At 43.6% G+C, this 23,418-nt stretch overlaps 1 protein-coding gene across 3 annotated transcripts in view; it reads left to right on the forward strand.

Annotated features, from left to right (window-relative positions):
* Positions 1-23,418, forward strand: part of SKAP1 (src kinase associated phosphoprotein 1) — a 2,196,308-nt gene that overhangs the window by 1,547,458 nt on the left and 625,432 nt on the right. The window contains exon 1 of one of the 3 annotated variants that reach the window (XM_069634620.1): positions 6,750-6,902. The exons of the other annotated variants lie outside the window; for them this stretch is intronic. Coding sequence (XP_069490721.1) covers positions 6,785-6,902 — 118 coding nt within the window. The 5' untranslated portion in view covers positions 6,750-6,784. Of the gene's footprint in view, positions 1-6,749; positions 6,903-23,418 lie in introns of those variants that run through there. 3 annotated transcript variants of the gene reach the window in all.

The raw sequence follows: 23,418 nt of genomic DNA on the forward strand, positions 1-23,418 counted from the left end.
CATTCATTTTCCAAATTAGCAAAGTTCTCAAAATTCATGTTGATGACAATGAACAAGTGCATTGTATCTCACTTCTCATATTTATCAAACCAACCTGAGTCCTTACATAAACTGATTCCATAGTTTGACTGATGTATTCTGTCCACTGCTCCCCTGTTCATTTTCAATGGCCCACCATTTGAAATAATCAGGCCCATGATTTTCTTCCAGAAAGTGAGTAACTAATCGAGATGTTAAACTCTGTGTCCGTATCAGGGACTTATGTTCAGTAATTCTTAGTTTTACTGCTCTAGAAGTTTTCCCAATGTAGGTCTTATTACATGGACATGTAATTCATAGATGGCATTATTACTATTACATGTTGTATGACTTCGTAAAGTCCATGTTTTTTGATTAACTACAATAGAGCTGCATGAAGATGTAGAACTACAATTACTACAACTCCCACACTGGAAATGGCCTGTGACTGGTGACATCCTCCACATGGATGTGATAGTTGGTGCCCTCACTTTGGACCCTATATCTGCCTGAGATGACCATTCCTTTAGATTTCTTTTTTTTTTTAAAGCAAACATAGAGTATTGTTAAGCTGGATTGTTCAGCTGTAGTAGGTGCCAATGTCTCGCGGTAGCTTTCCCAATCTCGTTGTGATGTGTATTATGTGTCCTGGATCATACTAACTTTGTGTTCCGCCTCTCTACCCTTCCATTTTTATTCAGAAGGTTGTCTCTGCATTGATTTCTAGCTCTCTTTTTGGATTGTCTTAATTATCAAGCTGAGTAACCCCTTTTAGATAGACAATCCTGTATCGGGTCTGACTGGATTGTAAAAATCTTTTCAATTTGTACAATTCCATCTAGCCCTAAGAAATTGCCCATACGGAATATTGTTTAGAAGAGCCTGTGAATGGAAACTGTCCTACCTCAAGATAGTATTCCTGTCAGTCTCCAAGCAGAATAAGTCAACGATTAAGTGACCATTATCTTCTCTAATTACAAGTTCCGAGAATAGTAACTATCTGGTGTCAGAATGCATGGTAAAGGGCAAATTATACACTCAAGGAAAAGATTATGATCTCCCTTTGTAAGGTCCCAGATAATAACGTCAACTATGTAATGTTTGTAAAATGTCAACGCTTGTCTAAAAGGATTGGTATCAGCCAATATGAACAATTGTTCACATTTCCACAAATCTAGGGTGGCAAAATTATGGACGAACGCTGCCCCCCTAGAAGTCCCCTTCATCTGCAAATAATATATTGTTTTGAAGTGAAAAACATTTTTTTGTTAAAGCTACTTCCAGTAGCTCAACCAGTAATTTGCAAGGTACTAACACCTGTTCTTCTCTTTCCTCTAGAAAGTCCTTCATTATAGTTAGTGATTCTCTCTGAGGAATATTGGAATACAGAGATTCCACGTCTAAGGTAAAAAGGACACCTGTTTTGCAATCAAATGGGAGTTTGTCTATTTGATTTATCACATCCGTAGTGTCAGCCAAATAGGTCAAATATTTGACCGCAAAGGTTTCAAGAAAACATCGAAAAACTGCCCAATAGGTTCCAGGATAGAACCACATAGTGATACCATGGGTCTACCTGGAGGATTTAAAGGGTCCTTATGGACTTTGGGCAGTATTTAGAACAAAGGTATCCTGATAGTATCTGAATTAAGAAAATGTAATTCTTTTTTGGTCAGAAATCCCTCCGCTAAACCTCTTTTGGAGATTTGCGAAATCTTATTTTGTATTACACTTGTAGGATCACCTCTAAGTTTCAAATGGAAGTCACTGTTTAACTGTCTTAATACTTCAGAATCATATTTTCCCACATCCCAGACAGCAATCCCTCCTTTTTTTAATAACTATGGACTCATCATTAAACAATTGTAAAAGATGGTCCCAGTCTGCCTTGTTGAAATTAAAGCTCAAATTATGTTTATAATCTGCATGATCATAAATCGGATGGAATTCCCTAAGGACAGCCTTATCAAGTGTGGCCGTCTCTGTTGAAATGATGTGTATAGATGGTGTGAACACAGACGTAGGCCTAAAGGGAGCGATTCCCCCAATCAATGGAATCTCGTTAGTTTCAGAGCCAAAAATTTCTTTTAAACGTATTTTCGGGAAGAATTGTCAGAGTTCAATTTCTGCATCCATTCTGCTAGGCTTCTTCATCGGAAGGAAGGAGAAGCCTTTCTCTAATACATTATGGTTTTTTTCAGTCCATATTTTCCCAGATATAAGAATATTGCTGTCGATTTATCTATTGCCTGTACGCCGCCTTCTGTGTTTCAAAAAACCTGGGTATCGGAGGAGGGCCCTGATCTGGGGGAAGAAAAGGAAAATCCTGTGGTGGGTAATTGTGAGGAGGGTAACTCTGCGGGGGGTTGTTTGTAGTTGTAAAATTTAGCCATTGGTAATTTTGCTGCGAATAATCTCCCCTTCTTCCCCCTGAGTTACTCCTACGCCAAGGCCTTCTACTCTGCGAGATCTTCCAGTCTCTCACATCGCCATCCTCCGAGGACTTATCTGAAAATGTCACACTCTTTTTATATTGATTCTGACCTTGATGAAAACTCTGACTATTGTAGTCATTCCAATATGTTGATCCTGTATAGTCCGGGCTAAGATATGGATGTACAGTTACTTTAGAAAAGTTCTGAATGTCCTTTCTTAGCTTCTCCATTTTTTTTTTATTAGTGGTGATTTTAACAAATTCACTAACTTGTATTTCCAATTTCTCCTTGGCATTTTGAATAGTGTTGTCTTTGGAAAAAGCTGGATTGGTGCAGTACCAGCCTTAAGCTCGATTTTATGGCTTATATCCCTTGTTTCCCTATTTCATCACTAGACACTCCAGGAAATAATTATTTCTCCTTACCTTTGGTATATTTACAAACTTCATCCTTTCCATTTGCCATCATAATTGATACTGGTTCCTCAACCCCAGGATTAAGTTTTCTTTTGAGTTTGGCATGATCTTCCCGACCTAAAACATTCACACCCTTTTTAGCCACATACACCTTCACTTCCCGCAAATTGTCCCTTGAATTCAATCAATGCCATTCTATACCCAAGCATCTTAATAACCAAACCTTCAAAAGCTCGATGATTTCTTATGTCCAGTTTCTTCAGCTCAGGGTTATAACCCTTTTTACATAGCTCTTCACACTTATCATTCATGATGATAGAATATGGTGAACCAGAATCCACCATCAATTCAGATTTCACCCCATCAATTTTAAATGTTTTGGGGGATCCCTTTTTATTACCCCGTACAATTGTGATGACTACTTCTTGTTCTTCTTCTTCTTCTTCATCTTCCCCATCTTGCACCCATTTTACCTTACTTCCTTGTTTTTTAGTCCTAGATAGAATCCTAAAATGACCTCTCATACCACAATTGGAGCACTTTTTTGTTCAATGCAGGACAATGTTGTGAGTTTGCATAATGTCCCTTTTTACCACAACAATACCATTCCCCACAAGAGCCTTCATTCTCTCTCCTCCTGCTTCTATAAACTTGGTATTTTTTCCCAACATCTTTATTTTTAGTCTCCTTTAACTTTCTAACAGATGTCGCTTTCCCTTCTTTAGGCTTGACCACTGCAACTTTTCGATTTAAGCAAACTCTTATCTTTCGCCTTTATTGCCTTAGTACACATTGTAGTATGTTCCACCTCCTAAGCAATCAAAATAGTCTCTTCCAATGAAGGATCTCCACACATCCATAACCTCTCCTGGATAACACTACTATTTGTATGTCTATAATATGATCCCTTATGAGAGCATCTTGTGTCCCCTTCCAAAATTGCAGGTCAAAGCTAACTTCTTGAGAGTGCTTACATACTCATCCACTGATTCATCCATTTCATGTTTCCTTGAATAGAAATAATATCTGTTCACTGCCACATTAGTCTTAAGGTAATAATGGGTATACAGGCTCCTCAACACCTGTTCATATTCATTGGCCCCCATCACATCTCCTGATCTCAATGGACGCAATTCTCTATAAATTTGGTACCCCTCAGGACCCAAAGAGTGTAACAATAATTTCTTCTTTTTTGCCATTGTAAAATGTTCGTTTTCAGTTGTTCCCATGTAGTTCCCCAGTATTCCTTCCACTCCCTCCACTCCCTCCACGGAATGGGGGGTTCACCAGATAATGCCAGGAATGGTTGAGGCAGGAGAATTGTCACTCCTTGAATGTTACAATATCAAGGATTATGATATGATAATGATATGATAAGGCATTTATAACGCGCCTATACACAAGTGTTTCAGGGCGCGACGAGGCAAGGGAGGGGAACAAAGCGAGGACAGACAACAATCCTACTAGGCCAGGTGTCATTCAGATCGCGCAATTACTTTTATTAACTAGGATTATTTGAATTTTTTTACTTTTTATTTGTTTTAGTTGATAAATTGCAACTTTTTCAAATATAGACATACAGTTAAGAATAGATACAAAACAAAATTTAAAACGAGTATTTAAATGTTCCAACTATACCATACTTTGATATGAAGTGATCTTGTTAAAACAATGTCAATGATTGGAATGAAGAATGTATATTATGGTTCCTTAATATCAATTTAACACAGTGATACTAAAATTGAACACCCCTTCAAAGCTATACACATAGGCCCATAGACAACTGATCTAAAATGAGGTTCTTTTCTTGGGCATGAGACTTGTTGCGTATGTAGATATAAAACGTGACAATTCCATGAGCAATTGGCAGCAAGCATAATCCTATTTCACTTGTCTAGGTATTCATCATCATGCAATTTCAAGATGAGAAGAACGTTCACAGTGGCACAATTTAACGAAATAGAAGTAGCAATGAAAATGTTTCACCACATTACATCTCTAGTTAAAATTCTAAATTAACTAAAAATAAATAAAAAATGGTTTCCCTCAATTGTGCTAAAAATGGGCATTCTACGATTAGATGTTGTAATGTTTCTCGTTAGTTAGTCTCATTGCAAAATCTACAGATCAGGTCCATATTTGGAAGCTTAGAGTGAAGTGCTTTTGAACTTTTGTTGGCCAGAGATTTAAGCAAATCCTTAGTAAGGTTGCTGCATACTTAGGGTTCCGAAATGTCAACATGTTGGGCAGGACTATGTGCAGAGGTTTAATTTGAAAGTCCTCTTTGTGTAAGATAGAATAAGTATTACACTTTTCCCACGTTAGACACCAGTCCCAATGCCATAGTTTAATTTTCGCTTTGTCTGACTGTTCTAGCAGTAGTTAAGTGATATCCGCTTTCGTTGGGATTTCATTGCAATGGGTTTCCAAAGCATAAAGAGGACTGTTCTGCTGTCCATTTAGAGCTGTAGTTGATAACGGCATTAGATTGTGAATACATTTTTGTTCAGTAAAGCAAGGGCTTGCCATGCAACTATTGTAGATGCGGGCACTGCACCTAACTCATAACATAGAATTGCCATTGGGATGCTCTGAGGAAAGGATAAACATTTTTTCCATATGTTCCTTCTAAAAGGTCCCAATTCGGATGGTTTTGTGGTTGCTTTGCCTGTGTGACATACGTAATGACTGGACAACTTTGTAGAAATTAATAACTGGGATATATGAAAATTTGCCAAATTTCATATCTATTAATTTGCTTTGGGTTGCAAAGGTCCGCATCTTTGTCCTTAGCTCAATTTTAACTAGGATTATAAGTGTGGACAATCATTGTGACGAAGTAGTAAGGAGTAAAGAGGAGTGATGATGATCACTGTGCACAAGTCAACAACGTTTTGAACAATAATATTGAAGTGCTCCACAATGCAATTAAAGTCCAATAATACTGGGAATATTGCTTTTATAATGTGAAGTTAACTAAATATGAATTTATTTTGGTTCCAATGAAGTATTTGCAGTAAAAAACGTAAAAATCTTCAGTTAATGGATTAACGAGTTAGACTAGCGCCAAACAGCTGCACGCACACTCGCATTGTAGGGGCCTTTCCTCTAGTACACCAGCCCAATTCCCGGTGCACGCGCAGAACGCTTAGCCACCCTTTGCTCTAATTCGGCTTTGTTTTAAGCCGTTTCCCTTGCAGTTGTTCACGCTCCCCTTGAATGTCGCACTACCCAATGCAGCGCTCAAGCTTGTGAGCACCGGACAGATGTAACAATGGCCAGTGAAAGAGTCTTGTCAACTGAAGTCGGGGGTTCGGGTCGGGAAGCAGTACACTCTGTGGGAGATAATTTCACAGTTGCTGCAAGCATCATTTGCAGTATCGGTCAGCACAGAATGCAACCACTGCAAGACCTGTGGTCTCATCCAGTGTTTTCTGTTTATTTATCTATGACGCTTACATTGATGCCCTTGGGGGGGGGGGTAAAAATGTGGGCGGGAGGGTTGACTGGAGTCTTGCCTAAAGGGGCGTGGCGTCGGTGACGTCATTCCCCGGGTTTCTTCTCTACAAATGTAGGCAGGTATGGCGGAAGCTAGCTGCTCGTCGCTAACTGCAGTTGCTCATGGCCAGGCAAGTAGAAGATTAATACTTGCTTTATTAAGTTGATAAATTCCAAGGAGCACACGGACACCACTCGTGCCTCCAGCAGCAGGGCTACAACTGCTTCTCGCTTTCCCAACTGCTCTCTACCGAACATTCTGGTGCACAGTCCTTGCAGGCCAGGCCAGGCTGCAGACCGCACAGCGGCCACTCGGGCTGTAAATCTCTTAGCTCTGCTGCCTGAGGTCTGTGCACGGCAAGCCTGGCAGCAGTGCTGTCGCTCGAGTGCACAGCCCTTGCAGGCGCCGTTTAGGACATGTGGCAACGCGTTGCTCGTTGGCCTGGAGAGGAATCGCCCACCTTTGCCACCCACGGGCAGCCAGAACCGAATTGCACGTTAGTCCGTGTCTTCCAGCTCGAGTCTGCAGCACACGGTGTGTGACCCCAGCACCTCTCTGCGGCCTGGAATTGCTCTATGATTTGCGATTTAATTGCCAGGATTTGTGCTGACCCCTTTTGTACCCGGTAATTGGAAATCGCATCATTCCAGATTGCATTGGGGGAGGGAGGATATCCTTAAGGCTCCAGCAAGAGTCGAGGCAATAAAACGAGCGTTGAATGATAAGAAAAGGGGCCTTTACCTGGGGTTCATAGGGGGGGTGGGTTGGAGGGGGGTGGTGGTGACACGTCCTCGGTAGCTGAGGGACAGGCTTCCTTCACATACAGAGGGTTCTGGAGGGACTGGACGGGCCTGCTCCCACCTCTCTCACACACGTACACACAACCTCACTCTTTTACACTCCTACTCTCTCAAGCAGTCTCCTATTTTCCCTCTGAGGTTTTTCTCCCTCACACCCCCTCTCACAGAGACCGCGATCTCCGTCTCACTTTCTCACACCCTCCCTCTCTCTCCCTCACACACGCACGCGCGCTGTCGTCCACTGTCAGTTATTCGGGGGGTCGTCTATATGTGCCAGGACAGTTGCAGTGAGGACTTGTTTTAATGGCGGAGACCGGAAGAGCTTGTTAGGCGCACGGCCTGCTTGTGGGGCCCCGCGATGTTGCTCCCTAGGGTAGGAAAAAAGCAGTGCATTTGTTTAACACACAGGATCCGGGATGTGCATAAACTACACATACGGACATTGAGGGACAGACACGCACTGCTCTCCATAGTCCCCACCACTGTACCTCCTCCTCCTCCCTCGCCCCCCATGCTCCCCTGGGGAGGGCTTTTGACTGTATGCTGTCAGGTGCGCTCGGGAGTATTGACCTCTTCTGCACACCCGGTTATTAATCCCTTTCTTTCAATGACATGACAGCAATCGATGTATGAACAAGATATTGAAGCTGTGGCAATCAAAGGGACACCTTTTAATGCAGCGGGGCGCTGAGGTTGGGGCAGGGGGAGGGCGGCTGCGAGAGATCCTGCAGGAAGCCGAGGAGCACTGCGCCACGGGCATTTGTGGCCATTTTGCTGCCTTGGAATGGAGCGCTCCTCAACCAGTTCTTTACTCCCCAGGCCCGGCTGGAGTTGTGTGGGGGCCCATCTCAACAGGATGGCGTAACCTAACATCTGGGGGGCACAGGGGACAGGACCGCTGCACCAATATTCAGCCCAACCCTTTACTGGAAGTTATATTGGCTCTATTACCAAAACAACAGAAACACTTGCAGGGTTCATGTTCACAGAATCTCTGACTCCGCCAGTCCCGGCTTTCAAGCCAGTGCACCTGTGTGAGACTCAGGCTGGCGGTGAGCAGCAACTTCTAAATATTTTATTTATTTATTTGACATTTGTATGGTGCACATCAAGGCGCACGTGCTTAAGTATATGGTTACACAGTGCTTTTGGTATATTCAACCAGTTTCATGAGGCGGCTTACATACAAAAATGCTGTTACATATTTACACAGTGTTACCCGGCAGTCAGATTTGCAAGGGTGCTGTTACATGCTTACACAATATTGCAAATGTACACGATCTGGTAGGTACAGGTTATTGTTTACTGTAGTCCTGAACTGAATAATCTGGTTTTGAGTCTTTTTCGGAAGGACCAGAGAGAGGTGTCATTTCTTATGTTGGGTGGTAGAGCGTTCCGGAGGTTAGCTGTGACTACCGGGAAGCTGGACCCTCCTGCTTTTACTCTCTTAAATCTTGGGACAGAGACAGAATTGGTATAGGAGGATCGGGTCGGTCTGTTAGATTGTGTTCTGTTGATCAGACTGTTGAGATAGGCTGGTGCCTTGTTGGCTAGGCATTTGTGAGTCAGTGTAAGTATTTTGAATTTAATTCTGTCATGAACCGGGAGACAATGTAAACTTTGCCTAGTGGAAGAGATGTGATCTTTCTTGGGTATATTTAATGCTGCTCTGATTGCGTTGTTTTGCACTACTTGGAGTTTGTTTATGTTCCTTGTGCTAGTGCCTGCGAAGAGTGAGTTGCAGTAATCTATCCTGGATAGGATCCATGCTCTTGCTAAGGTGATGCTATTGTTTGTTGAGAGGAATGGTCTACTGGATCTGATAAGTTTAGCCGTGTAGGCTGCAGACGAGACAATGGAATTGACTTGTCTGATAAGTGAGAGAGAGCAGTCTATGTAAACTCCCAGTGTTTTATTTCTTTGGTGACTTGGATGTTATTGCCGTCATCGTTGAAAGACTTGCATTTTTTGGGCAAATTGTCCAGTTTAATTTTGTTTCCCATTAGGATGAATTTAGTTTTGTCATCATTAAGGCACAATTCATATTGTGCCATCCAGGCCTGGATGGAAAGGTACATTTTGTTAATGTTGAGGGTGTCCGTATCATGACAGCCTGTTATTGGGATGAGTATTTGCGTATCATCTGCATAATTGGTGTATGTAATGCCCATGTTGTCAAGTTTGTAGAATAGGAGCTTCGTGAAGGCATTGTATAGTGTTGGTGATACGCACAGGACATTTAGGGGTCGCCAGAGGTCGCAACTGCCCCCCGCAACATTTTTTAATTTTTTTTGTAATGCAAGCTCCTGGGCTGTGGCCAGCACCATGTGGCTCTTTACTTCTTAAGTGGCTGGCTTTCTTGTTCAGGCCCCTTAAAAAAGGAAGGAAATTAAGAACAGGAGTGCCACAAGTCTAACACTTTCAGCACTGACCCTAAATGAGAAAGAATGGGAATACCAAATAATGTGTTTTTCTGGAATTCTATACAATAATTGCTAGACTCATTAAAGGTTTATTTCAGGCACACTTCAGGGGGTGAGTCACTGATCTAGTCTGTTCTTAAACCTCAACTCAGCCTTTTATCCTTCTGGGGTCGATAAATGAGTACCAACACAGGTTGGGTGATATTGGGTGTATATTTTTTCTAAATAAAGCGCTTAAGCGTAAGTGCTATATAACACCACATCATTATCATTTGGTCATGGACGTCTGCTCGCATTCACAGTAATTTGGTAATATGGGCCTATACACACTGATTTAATGATATATATCTTAATGATATTTTCTTGTAGAAAATGATCACATTATAGTGATATCGTAACCATATTTTTCGTAGTGTACAATGCTATGTGATGCCACTTCCTGTTTTGTCAACGGGTGAAAGGTCGTGTTCCACCGCTTCCCGCGTTATCACTTTGGGGTGGGGTCAAATGACATCACTTTCGGTGATGTCTTCAGGGGTCAAGGGTTGTGTGATGTCACTTCTGCTACCCCTGGCATTTTGGTGAAATGACATCCCTGCATACGCACAAGCCTTGTGGAACACCACATGTCACTGGTGTAGGTTTGGCGGCTGCTTTAGTTGAGAACACTCTCGTTGTACGGTTGGAGAGAAAGGATTCAGTCCATTTGATGGCTTCTGGTGAGAATTGTACTGCAGTTTCAAGATGGTGGCATAATATATTATGGTTGACCAAATCGAAGGCTGCAGAGAGGTCTAATAGGAGGAGAATGAAAAGGTCTCCTCTGTCTTTGAATTGGTCCATCTGTATTTTAAGATCGAGCAGTGCTGTCTCAGTACCGTGACCGGGTCTGAATCCTGATTGTCTTAGTCCTAATAGTTTGTTGGATTCTATGAATTGTTGGATTTGCAGAAAGGCTGCACGGTTGAGGATTTTTAGTAAGAACGGTACTTTAGTGATGGGTCGAAAATTAGTGGGAATGTTAGGGTCGAGAGTCGGTTTTTTCAGTAGGGGTAATGCCCAGGCTTCCTTTAACTCGTCGGGTATGGAGCTGGAGGCGAAGGAGCTATTGATTACTGCCGTGATGAATGGTGCTAGTTCCTGTATGCATTCTTTTATTCGTGTGGCTGGACAGGTATCACCTTTGCATCTGGATGGTTTTAGGCCGGTGATGATTTCAATTGTTTCTGTAATGGTCACTGCTCTGAAGGTGAATTTGTTAGTCCTAACTGGTTCTGGCGTCTTGGGTGTAGAGGGGTGATCTGTGTCCAGGTTAAGTTTCGATTTTCTACTTTCTATATACTTTACTGTTCTATGTGTGTATATATTTGCTGCTGTGTGCTGTATGAAAAATCGAAGAAGGTTTTGGAAATTAGAAGCTTGTAATTACTTCACCTTAGTTGACTCGATACATTTACTACATGCTTTATTTGTGTTAAAACATTTTTTAAAGTGTAGATTTTTTTCCCAGGCAGCGCTCTCGGCTTGTGCCCGGAGCAGATAGCAATGGTCCAGTACGTCCATCGTGTATTTGGAGCAGCGTGTGTAGGTTTGTAGGCCTACAATTTTAAAGGGAAAATCCAAACTACAATTACCAGAATACAATCTGATGTGAATGGATGGGCTGCCCTTTCCACAGTCACGCAGGCGATGGTGGTGCATAAGATGTTTAGAGTGAATTTCACTGCTCTGCAAATACATGCAGAGCAGTTTAGCTGTCATAAATCGAAGACGGTGTACTTCTACTTGCTATGTTGGGCATAAGCGTAATAAGCAATATAGTAGAGGGTATGTTGGCACATATTCCCAGGTGTTGCGAGAGGCTGGTTTACTGGTGCACATGCGCATTTCAAATTGTTTTCAACATCTGCATTACAAACCATTGTTGACTTTTTAGTTGAAAGTGCCTCCACGCACGTCTTACACTGTGTGAGCCAGTCCAGGCTTTCCTGACAGCAGCAATTCTGGGTTTTGTAGTTTTGCTTTTCCAGGACAACCTGAAGGTGCGCCCCTGCCCCTGACTCGCATGAAAAGAAGCCTCTTGGCCCCCATGTTTGTTTCATTGCTGATATAAAGTTTTTACTATCCGCTTGACTTTTGCACTTTCATAGTAGACATTTAATTTTAATACTGTCTAAAAATAAAGAGCTCAAAGCAAGCAATACGAGTACAGGAGCAAATTCTAATTCAGGGGCAGATATTCTTTTCACCAACAGCAACTCTGGGGAAATCTCCCCAGGGCCAGCCTGACGCAGGCCCAGCCTGCGTACCTCGTCCACAGACCACGATGACTGTCTGTGGCCTGCTTTGCGTAACTTAACAGCAAACTCTGCATGTGGCGACACCCCCCCAACTAGTAAAAGTGCCACCTTTCCAGGCTCATGTAAGACTTGAGGTTGGTAACAGTGGAGTATTTCGAACCCTGCCAGTGCCTTCCCAATCGGTGGAACGCGCGAATACCCACAAATAAGGACAGAATAGAAAATGTCTCTCTGTGATCTCTTATTGAGGGCGGCATGTAAGTACTAATGGCCAGGCATTCGCATGGTCGCACCACACGGACCAGTCCTGTCCTCACCTGAAATCAATGTCAGTCAGCTTCAAGCACAAAATCAATATGGCAGCGCCCGACTGGCACGCTGGGCAGAGGTCACGTTGCTGCCTGCCTGCCTGCTCCACTTCCACTTGCCTAGTCCTCCTCAACGCATGGCAGACTTGGCACTGGTTGCTGTGCATCATGTGATGTAAGCACAGGGGAGGGAGCAGCAGTCACTCAGCAGAGGGCACCTGCGGGTTTCTTCCCTGCCCGGACGGTGCCGCCTGTGTCCCTCAAATGCGTGAATAGAAAAGTAATATCACTGCAGGCAAAGCAGCGCTTGCACAAGCAAAGCTTTCACACACACTCTTCAGCTGGAAAAATAACCCTTACCTTTCCCTCGCCTCGACTCGCTTCTCATTGTAGAGAATTGTGGGGGGGGATAAAATGACATTATATACCCCTGCTTAAAATTGTGGGGGGATTTGTCCCCCTGACCCCCCCCCCTCAATTTTCGCCTTGGCCCTTGCTTAGAGCGAAACAGTTGGGGCCTGGGGGGAGGAGGTGCATACATTACAATGGTGACAAAGGTGAGGTAAACAGCCGCCGATTATCACGAGACGGCCAGCCAGCAGGGAGCCTGAAACACTAAATGGCCACTGAAAAGCTACAAAGCATCTTTGGCATCAAGGGGCTGATGTGGAGGAAGCAGTGACAGAGTTGCTAACATTTGTGTATACCTGATGGAAGTCACGGCCTGAAGGGCTACAGCAAACAAAGCTTGTAAGGGGAGCACTGCAAAGCTCACATTTAAGCCCCCCAAAGTAAATATATAAAGGATTGTATTTCCGTGTTATAAGACTGTTGGCTGGCAACATGGGGACAGTTGCTCAGGGCCCCAACAAGGCCCCTTTCATTTGAAAAGGTTGAACGGCCCAACACTGTCCCTTCTTTACACCCATCAGCAGGGCTTTCTCTGGGTTTTTTGAGGTCCAGGGCAAAACATTTGGTGGGGGCCACACCCACCCCTCCTCCCGCACTATTTTTATGCAGCCCAACCACCAGGAGACATGGGGTGTCTCGTTTTCATTTTATGTACAGAGGATCCCGAAGTTGCTGATTCGAAATAAAAGAAAACCAAGCCACGCATATCTACAGGAACAAGTTTCATTCCGAAGTTTTGGAATGTATGCATGTATATATTTGCACATTTTAATTTTAAAAGGGACCTTTCTGAGTAACTTTGATCAGCACTCATGTACATGACGAATGTTTGAAAGATTATAGCAAATGTGCATCTGAGCAGGGGCGTCTCTTCAGAGTTGTTCCCTCTCCATCTGCTGTTTTCGGATCCTACTCAACCCAGGCTCGATTGTATGGTCTGTTTTTGATCACATGGTCACAGGTTCGAATCCCGGCAGATCCACTCAGCCCTTCATCCTTTCCAGGTCGATAGAATGAGTACTATTAAGTTGGGTAGCAATAAACATCTTATCTGTCAATAGCGCCAGGATGCCCCTCTGGGAGTGAACATGCGCTCTACAAACACACCTGTTATGTTATGTAACACAGGGGCGATTGTGACATTAAGGTTGTAGACCAGTGCCTCTATGCCTCTCGCTATGCCCCTTTTCTGTCTGATGGGCATGACCCACGTGTGTCATTCCTACAGAGAAATTTGAAGACATGAAAATATCCTATAGTCAGACACACAACGCTTCGAAATTGATGATTTGCGTAGGGCCATCTTGAGGGGTTTCAGGGCCCAGGCACGTTTGCGACTCCCCTACTAAATCATACAAATAAAGGCATACCAAGAATATCTGTTCACCACCCCCCAACCCAATCATCAATGTAGGAAAGGCATTGTATCACAAATATTGACACTGACACAATGAATACAATTTTCAAAACCTTTATTGATAAGGTTGGGGTTGTAGAAACTCCTATTCTGCCCTTTAACTAAGATGGGAGTAGTTTCGACCATCAAACGATAAACAAAACAGTCTAAGTGCAGTCGGTCAAATCAAAATGGCCTATACTAACGAAACCCAATGCCTGCGCTATCTCTTGTACAAAAAGTGTAAAAAGGAGAAAATGTATGCAAAAGGAAAAGGTGGTGTTCAAATGATAATGTGGCTGTACCAGCTCTGCTCCCCACGTTAGGCCTCACGAGGTAAGTCAATCCTTTTAGGCAGGATGACACACTCTGGCTCGGCTTCCAACACAGTACACAGTACACAGTTCTCAACTGTGGATGGAGGCCCGCCTGGCCTTCCACGCTCAAAGTTCCTTTTCTCTAATTTCCAAAATAATGTTTCAACCAAAACGTTCGCCCCCTCTGCCGGGCTCAGACCTTTCACCATACAGTTCTCGAAGGTCCCCCTCTGCCGGGCTCAGACTTCTTGCAATACAATTCACCCAAAGTTGCAAGGGGGCTCCCTTCCCCAAGCTTACTGCAGTTTGGATCTCCCTCAATCGGGCTCGGACCACTTTCGGCTGCCAGTCTTTTGAATGTGCGTGGGTTTTGCTTACTGACCACCACAGGACCACTCCAACTCAACATTCACTATTTTCTTTTACTCTTGCTGTTTGTTCGGTCTTTTACTTTAAACAATGCACCTTTCATAGAGACTTTCGAATGGGCTACTTCCTTTAACAGAACCACTCTGTTGCTTAGTATCGCTTATCTTGCAGCTGTATTTCACTTTAAAGTTCATTCAAGGGTCTGCCTTTCTTCGTGTTTCATCCACACGTGTGCAGTATTCGCTTGTGATATGATGTTGCTACTTCATTCACTTTAACAACACACAGGTTTCTCAGGTCGCTTGCCATGTCACCAGCTGTGTGCTTCTTCCTTGTTTTGCGCTTTCTGATTTTCGAGTCAAGGTTAGTACCACAGGCTTGACCTTGCCTCCCCAACTCTGCCGTTCACCCCTGGAGGGTCGCTGGCGTCCTTGAAACAATGCAATCTTCACTTGTGGGATCAGGCCTTCTCCACGCGTCTTTCACAGCCTGTCGGAGGCAACAACCTCCAATAGGGAAGCCTTGGGGTTTTTGGACCGCTACTCTCATCCCTTGGTCAGCTGCTCTGCTCCAGTAGGCGTGCCTTTGCCCCGGAAGTTCTACTCACTCTCGTGTTCCTCCTTGCTCAGAGTGTGTCTTTAGGTATTGCCTTTTATTCATGTGAGGAGAGCTTATTAGTATCAGGTGTATGCACTTAGTGTAAAGTCCCTGATTTTGCCGGACCCGATTAACGGGACATGTCCAGTACTATGTGAGAGAGTTAGTCTGGTTACTATGTCACCCTCTTCCTCGGCCCAGTGTTTGTGTAAAAAGGGCAGGTGTTGGGACTTTGGGAAATATTAAAAATTAGGACTGGGTAGATGAACAAAAAAGGCGGGAATACGACATCTCACCATCGGCTATCTCACCCTCATTCTCCGAAGACCCCTCACCCAGGTGATCCTCCCGCACTGGTCCACCCTCCCGGTCTGGATCTAAAGGTGATGGCCGTGCCCTGACCACCTGAGAGAGAGATCCCCAGGGACTAGCGGGTAAGATATCCTCTGGTTCCTCACACCACCCATAACTTGATATCCTTCTATAGCGGTCAAAATAAGCATGGTGGCGTCTCATTTAAAGTCGCCCAACTCCTTTATCTGTGCCTCAATCGGGATAAACAAGTGGCATTTCAAGGGCAACATTACGAGTCCACAATGAGGGTAGATGTGTCCCAGCATAGGTACTAGACTCATTTCAACAATAGCAGACATGAAGAAGATGTATACATGCAGGACACAGATCAGGAGCCACGTAAACCTGCATTGACAAAGCCAACAGTTTTGGCTTGTGTGTGTGCATAGGATAAGCATTTGCAAGACAATGCCGTAATGGTACTGCTTGGACATAAGATGGTAACAGCTGCAAAATGGTGAGAGTACATGGGCATATGCAAGCAGTGCCTAGCCACCAGCCAAAACTGTTGGCTTTGCCAATGTTTGATTTTCACAGGACATCAATGCAAAGACGCACATTAAGCATACAAATCAAGTGACTGAAGGCACATTTGGTCATGAGATTTTATTACACTAGCAGCACGTTTATAGCTGCAGTTAAGCCATTATCTATCTGAAGACTGTTTTGAAAGAATGCTGGCAGGCATTTACAGCACAACGTTTCATCTTACTGCTTGATAAAACTAGCTCAAAGATATCCTAGGAGCGGGCAGGTGCAGGTAGTGCGTGGAAATTAACATAGGAAGTACACTGGCCTGGGGCAGTTGATGGGTGGGTACATTTCCAAACAACTTTTCATAAACACAATAATCAGGATGAGGAGATCCGAAAACAGGGGCACAGATGTGCTACGTATGAGTATTTATTGTGTACTCACATAGGAAGTAGTAAATGACTAGACAATTTATTATACATTTCTTCCGATAAGCACGGGAGATAGTTAAAAGACACGAACGAAATTGATTATGCAGTGGTAACACAAAGTGTAAGCCTCTGAAATATAGAGGTCAGCATTACATTCGAATACATGTTTCCTCATATATCGAGGGGGTATAAAAACCCACTGTTGCACAAAACAGGAAAATGCACACAACAACAATCATTGAGTTTAGACAGGTACAAAATGGTGATACAGTTGTGGCACGTAATTCGACACAGGAAGTGACACAGGGTGTGTTTCGGCCAAAGAAAAAAGGCTTGGTTATAGCCGTCTTTATGCTGGCCTTCGTCAGGAAAAAGGGCACCAATGGTGGTGCTGTTCGTGATATCTGCTGCTAACAAGGCAGGTAAGTGCTGTCGGAAATCCACGAGAAATACGGGATAACCGGTGCTGGATTAGCACTTGGTGAGAGGCTACAGTTTCCTCAAGGCCAACGTGGTATAGAGACTCACGGTGCCAGAGTGGGACGTAAATGGACCCAAATTGTGATCGAGAAAATGTGCTGCCGTGCTGGACGTAGACTGCTGGGAGCCGGGTGAGTCGGACACCATCGAAGTCGTATAAGACTGTGTATACACTGTGTATCGGAGTCTTATACGACTTCGATGGTGTCCGACTCACCCGGCTCCCAGCAGTCTACGTCCAGCACGGCAGCACATTTTCTCGATCACAATTTGGGTCCATTTACGTCCCACTCTGGCACCGTGAGTCTCTATACCACGTTGGCCTTGAGGAAACTGTAGCCTCTCACCAAGTGCTAATCCAGCACCGGTTATCCCGTATTTCTCGTGGATTTCCGACAGCACTTACCTGCCTTGTTAGCAGCAGATATCACGAACAGCACCACCATTGGTGCCCTTTTTCCTGACGAAGGCCAGCATAAAGACGGCTATAACCAAGCCTTTTTTCTTTGGCCGAAACACACCCTGTGTCACTTCCTGTGTCGAATTACGTGCCACAACTGTATCACCATTTTGTACCTGTCTAAACTCAATGATTGTTGTTGTGTGCATTTTCCTGTTTTGTGCAACAGTGGGTTTTTATACCCCCTCGATATATGAGGAAACATGTATTCGAATGTAATGCTGACCTCTATATTTCAGAGGCTTACACTTTGTGTTACCACTGCATAATCAATTTCGTTCGTGTCTTTTAACTATCTCCCGTGCTTATCGGAAGAAATGTATAATAAATTGTCTAGTCATTTACTACTTCCTATGTGAGTACACAATAAATACTCATACGTAGCACATCTGTGCCCCTGTTTTCGGATCTCCTCATCCTGATTATTGTGTTTATGAAACGTATACCCACCTGGGTAAATCGGGACATAGCCAGGTGCCCTATGATTTAAATACATTTCCAAACAACTGTGGGGTGCATTTACAGGCCCTAACAGAAATCCTTCAACCAAAAACCGCAGTTAAACATTGCCACCAAAAATGGCTGTGTTGTGTTCTCCCTGGCACATGTGTGGCAAGCATGTGCACGGCATTCAAAACGGCTCTACAATTGTTGTTCCTTTCATCTGAACCATAAATTTGTGCACTGCCTTCAAGAGGGCTCTACATTTGCCGTTTTGTCATCTGAATACCAGAGTTGTGCACTGCATTCAAGACGGCCCTGCGTTTGTTTTGTCTTCATCTGAAATACCACAAAGTTATGCTCTGCTGCATTGAAATATGGCCTTGAGTTTGCTTTATTTCATCTGAATGCCAAAAGGTTAGGTAATACATCCGGAAACAGCCTTGTATTACTGTTCATTCACATGGGGCGGGCAAGGATTTCACATTGCAACAGACACAGCTTTTGCTTTCCCTTTCATATGAGGGGCAGCACTCTGAAACACTGCAAATGAATGAAAACAGCTTAGTTTGTTTTTTTCTTCCGTGTCAAATTAAAGAACCCTGTGCAGAGAGTCTCCCCTTTGTGTCTATGGATCAATTACAAATGCTAACTTATTTAAGAAGGACAAAAAAGTATCCCATGACTCACAGAACCGCATCTCAAACATTAGATAAAATACGCCTGCACACGTGTGAAAGAGGAAAAAGGAAAAAAATTACTTTTGAAAGCCACTGTGAAAGGGTAGCTTTGCTTGCACAGAATTGTTAGTGCATATGTTGTGGGTGGGGGTCTGACAAAGCCATGTATATTATGTTTTCCCCAACAAGACTTCAATCATTTTGGCAAAGGCTCAGGAATACCAGTAAAACCAGTTTGGCTCAGGCAGGAACAACCAATTTGAAAGCCTGGCCTCCCATGGGAAATCGCACCTAGACGTGAACTATTCAACAATTACATATTAGGTGGCTGAGGGCATGATAATTACCTGTTCTGGCAGACTGGAAGGCAGTCCTAGCAGGGGGACAGAGAAAGCCAGTGAGGCTAGTGCCTGACCAAGAAGTGCGAGTTCCTCCAGCACCCACTCTGAAGGAGAAACTGATAAACTTCAAAGGGTTGCATAAAAGTCTTTTGTTGCAAGCTGAGCCAGGGAGAGAGTTTGTTGTGGGGGATGAGGCACCGCCTTCCCATACGTGGCAGATCTTGCAAATTGACATTAAGACGGATTCATTTTAGGCATTTTTCACAGCACCCAGAATAAAAAGTTGTTTTTATGGTATTTTGTCCATGCAATTTTCAGGCGGATGTTAAGAGACTAAGTACTTGTTTCTAGCACTTTGTGGACTGAAATGGCCAGTAAAAACTTGTTTCTGGCTAATGTATAAATAGAACCAAGAGGAAAATTGGTGGACAGATGGGAAATGAGGTTATGAATATGTCTAATTCTTTGCAGAATTGTAACAGTTATGCCCTTTCATGAAAAGGGCAGAAATGTGCCAAAGGGATATGCTATCTCGCATGGAGTTGGCGATCAGGCTGTCTAATTCCCTGTGGCCCACTGGAACTGCCTATCTACTTCTTATGGCGGTGGCTACTATAAGTTTGAAGTTATAATCCATAACACAGTTTTGCTTAAAAGTGGACCTGAGAAACAAAGATCTGTCATAAATGACCAAACAGACATATGATGCTTCCTCCCCTGAACCAATAAGGCCAGGGGGTGGAGAGAGGAATGATAGACTGTCCAATCCTGGAGGTAGGGGTAATTTTAGAATACTCCCCCAGATTGTAAAATGAATGATGTTATTTGGGCTATATAAGGGTGTACTAGACACGGGATCAGACACCCACACAAGAATCCAGGGAGACGGGAGAAAGAGGACAGAGGCAGCTGATTCCATCCAAGAGAGTGCAGAGACCAGACCCTTGCCTAGCTGTCCAGGATCCCATCCAGGAGAGCTCAGTGACCAAATTCCTTGCCCTAGCTTTCCAGAGTGACCAGAGATCCTGCTGGCTGTCCAGAAACCCAAACCAAGGCTTACTTTGTAAGTAGCAAATAACCCCAGCCCTAAGTTGCATAAACCATTCTTTTTGTAACGTTGCATCCCTTTGAAAATCCCATTGAAAGTCCCAAATTGCCAATATCATTCATTCACCTTCCCATGTAAGAATTTGTATTAGCCTGTGTATGTTAGCATATTCCCTGTGAGTAATCTCTCACTAGCCCATGTAGGTCCTTAGCATTATTTAGAAGTAAATCAATTAATTCCCCTGTAAGGAAATTCCTGGTGTAAGCTTGTTAAAAGTCAAAATTAACCCCCTTGTGCTAAGTGTCTTTCTTTAATAACTATAGTCTTTAAAATATAGTCTCTAAGAATTAGTCTAATTATCTCTGAAAACCAAATTTGCCTGTTTCCATTAAGAGCAATCCCTTGTGCCTAGCATCCTACCTGCATGTGTCCTTGTCTTTAAAAAACGATTTCCGGTTTGGACAGCTAAGCCCCTTTTGTTAGCTGCCTGTCATCACAAATCCAGTGTAAAAACAAATTCCATTGCCTTGTGTTTTTGCTTTCTTCCCAAAATCGATGTTCCGACCTTGTTTCCACGTTGTTCTGTGTGCGGATTAGTAAGTTGTCAGCTTCCCTAGCTCCACAAGTGTAGCAACATGAATTTCCTTCCATTTTGTTTCATAGCTGTGTGCATAATAACAATCAAAAACTGATTCTGCCGTTTTGCTCAAAAACGGGTTTTCACTTTTTTTTCTGGCTTTCTATCTTGGGTTGGTGGGCTGGATTCCAAATCCGATTTTTGTCTCTTTATCCTGACTCCTCGCCACTGCCTTTCATCCAAAGGGAATTCAGTTAGCTAATGTTTCGGGGTGAGTGCTGTAGGGGCAGTGCTTAACCTCAGTGCTATTCGTTGCCTTAGAATTGTTATTTTTTTCCTGTTTTGCCATTAAAGATTCATGTGAACTGAGATAGGATTTTGAAGTGTTCTGAAGGAATTATTGTGTTTGTGGGCCACAAAATTGGTAGCTATCGTCAAATTGTTTGATTTTGCTCTTTCATTAAACCATAATTTAATAAATATCTTATTGATACACACCGGCCTGGTTCCTGGTCCATTGTGACATGAGGCATTTGTAATTGTTCGGTGCAAGACGGGTTGGAGGCCTACTCAAAACGAACCTGTGGTTTATTAAAAATTAAAGACGCTTTATTGTACGCCGCATTTATAGTCAGGGAAGGAGTCCCAGGCTGGTGTGTGCCGTTTAATAAAACCGTTACACAACACACACAAGCTGACCCCTCTTCACATCCCATTTGCCGTTTAGCCGTACTGTGATGCAATAGTGTCAGCTTATAGGTGGCACTAAAGCACCACCTAATAACCAAAGATAAAAAGTATACATGTTGGATACAGAACCCAGATTAGCAGCCTCACAAAGTACAGGTGCTCAGGCATGGATATAGGAGACAGACTGGAAGCCACAAGGAAAGTACACATATGATAGCATCAGTAGTGGATACAGGGTAGACGCTACCAGGAAGGTCCACGTACGCAAACATAGACTGAGATTCAGAGAGGGCCACGGTTTTCAAGTGGGGTTGCCACGAGTGAGCCAAGAAAGAAATGGCTGTGGTGTCCAATATACGAATGGTCCCTCAAATAATATATGAAGCAACACTATAGCCAGTTAACACATGTGTGAGGCTTGTTTGCAGAGCGTACCCTGAGAACTAAATCGCTCCAAGTTACTGACCATTCTGAAATTCTTGGGGATTGGAGATTGACCAGTTAGAGACAGAGAATAAATGTCTGGGCAGGATCACACACTTTTATTAGTTGACAAAACTGGGATTTGAGCCTAGACTCCATTGTTGGCCCTTCACTACATTGTTTCCCAGTTCTTGCTATACAGCAAGAATCAATTATTTGTAACTGTTAGGTGTCCATGAGCTATAATGCATGTTTTGTAGGCCTGGCATGAAATGTGCGCATCACATGATAAACCAACATGAGATGTTTTCTTCAAAAATATTTTGGAAATATGTTATGCAAAAAGGAGCATGCCTGTATTTTTATTTGTCCATCACATGGAAGTCCAAGTGTGCTAGTACTAATTGCTGCCATTTTAAACATCTAAATACACCTAGCAAAAGAAACTCTGTGATACAGCCATCTCGTTATAGCCATTGCTTGACACAGGCTGGTATGATATATGGTATGACATGGCATTTATAAAGCGCAAATGCACACGTAGATTACTATTCATGACACAAACAACATATTTGACATTTTTTTAAAAAGCAAAGCGTTTCTCTTATAAGCTCATCAGCGTTCTTTGACATTTTTTCCAGCTCTCTCGTGTCTAGGACCCCTTGTACTCAAATGATCCAGATGTTCAGAAAGAGGAAGCGATAGGCTAAATAATGCAGGAAGTATATGAGAAGGCAAACCTTTTCATCAGACAACCCAGTACTATACAATCAATAAATATGATCTGTCCAGCATCACTGTATTGACTGCTGGTGAGACCGGGATATGGGCCTTGGCATGTTGGTTTCAGAGTCTCTAATTTGGCTACACACCTACCGCTCCCAACTAACGCATTATGCTCTTCATTAGGGATATGTAAGAAACCTAAGGGTGTTCTCCTAAGTAGACCTCGAGAATCCCTTATTCAGGTGGCGAGGGAAGGGCTGGCACTCTCAGATCCCAACCCTGGGGGTGGACGAGCGAGGGAGTTACCTGTGTAGGGGAACCCGGAGTTACACGCAGCGGAATACCCCAGGTGAGATGCGGTATCCGCTTCCTTCTGATACCTTTTTCCCATCCTGCACTGAAGGATATTTAGGAACACAACCCCTCCACCCCCCTTTCCGACACACACTTTCTCATGGACAATTTACCTTCAGCAACAACAGGACTACCCCCTTTCTCGACAGTTATTTTCTGGATTTTCCTAAACTTAATGAAAACTAAAATCCCCATAATTTCTCCCCTCTGTTCTTTTCTAAAGTCACTGAAACGAGGAGGAGAGAGATTGGGAGGAAGAATAATACCAACAGGGATCCACAGACGCAGAAAAAAGACTGCCTTTTCTACCGCAGACTCCATTAATGAGTCCAGGCTAAGTCAGGACTCCCTCTTTAATTACTCGCACCCGACTCCACTTGTCTCTCCCAGGCAGCATAAAAGTCGGAGCAGGAAAGCACAATTGGAGTGAGTCGGGGATGCTGGTTTGTGCCAAATAGGAGAGAGCCCTAGTGAGCTACAGAAGCCCTGGAAGACATGGAGGAGGAGAAAATCGCCTAAACACTGGCCGTGCTATTTGAGAGGAAACTGCAGTGTGGAGTAGTGATCTGTACTTCCAGAAGACAAGACCAGGGGTAGCTGGGGTTTCCTGGCAGTACCTACAGCAGGACTCCTCCCCTGGGACCAGACAG

This window comes from Ambystoma mexicanum, chromosome 13 (genome assembly GCF_040938575.1).
Source record: "Ambystoma mexicanum isolate Mex_15411 chromosome 13, UKY_AmexF1_1, whole genome shotgun sequence".
NCBI classification, from domain to species: domain Eukaryota; kingdom Metazoa; phylum Chordata; class Amphibia; order Caudata; family Ambystomatidae; genus Ambystoma; species Ambystoma mexicanum.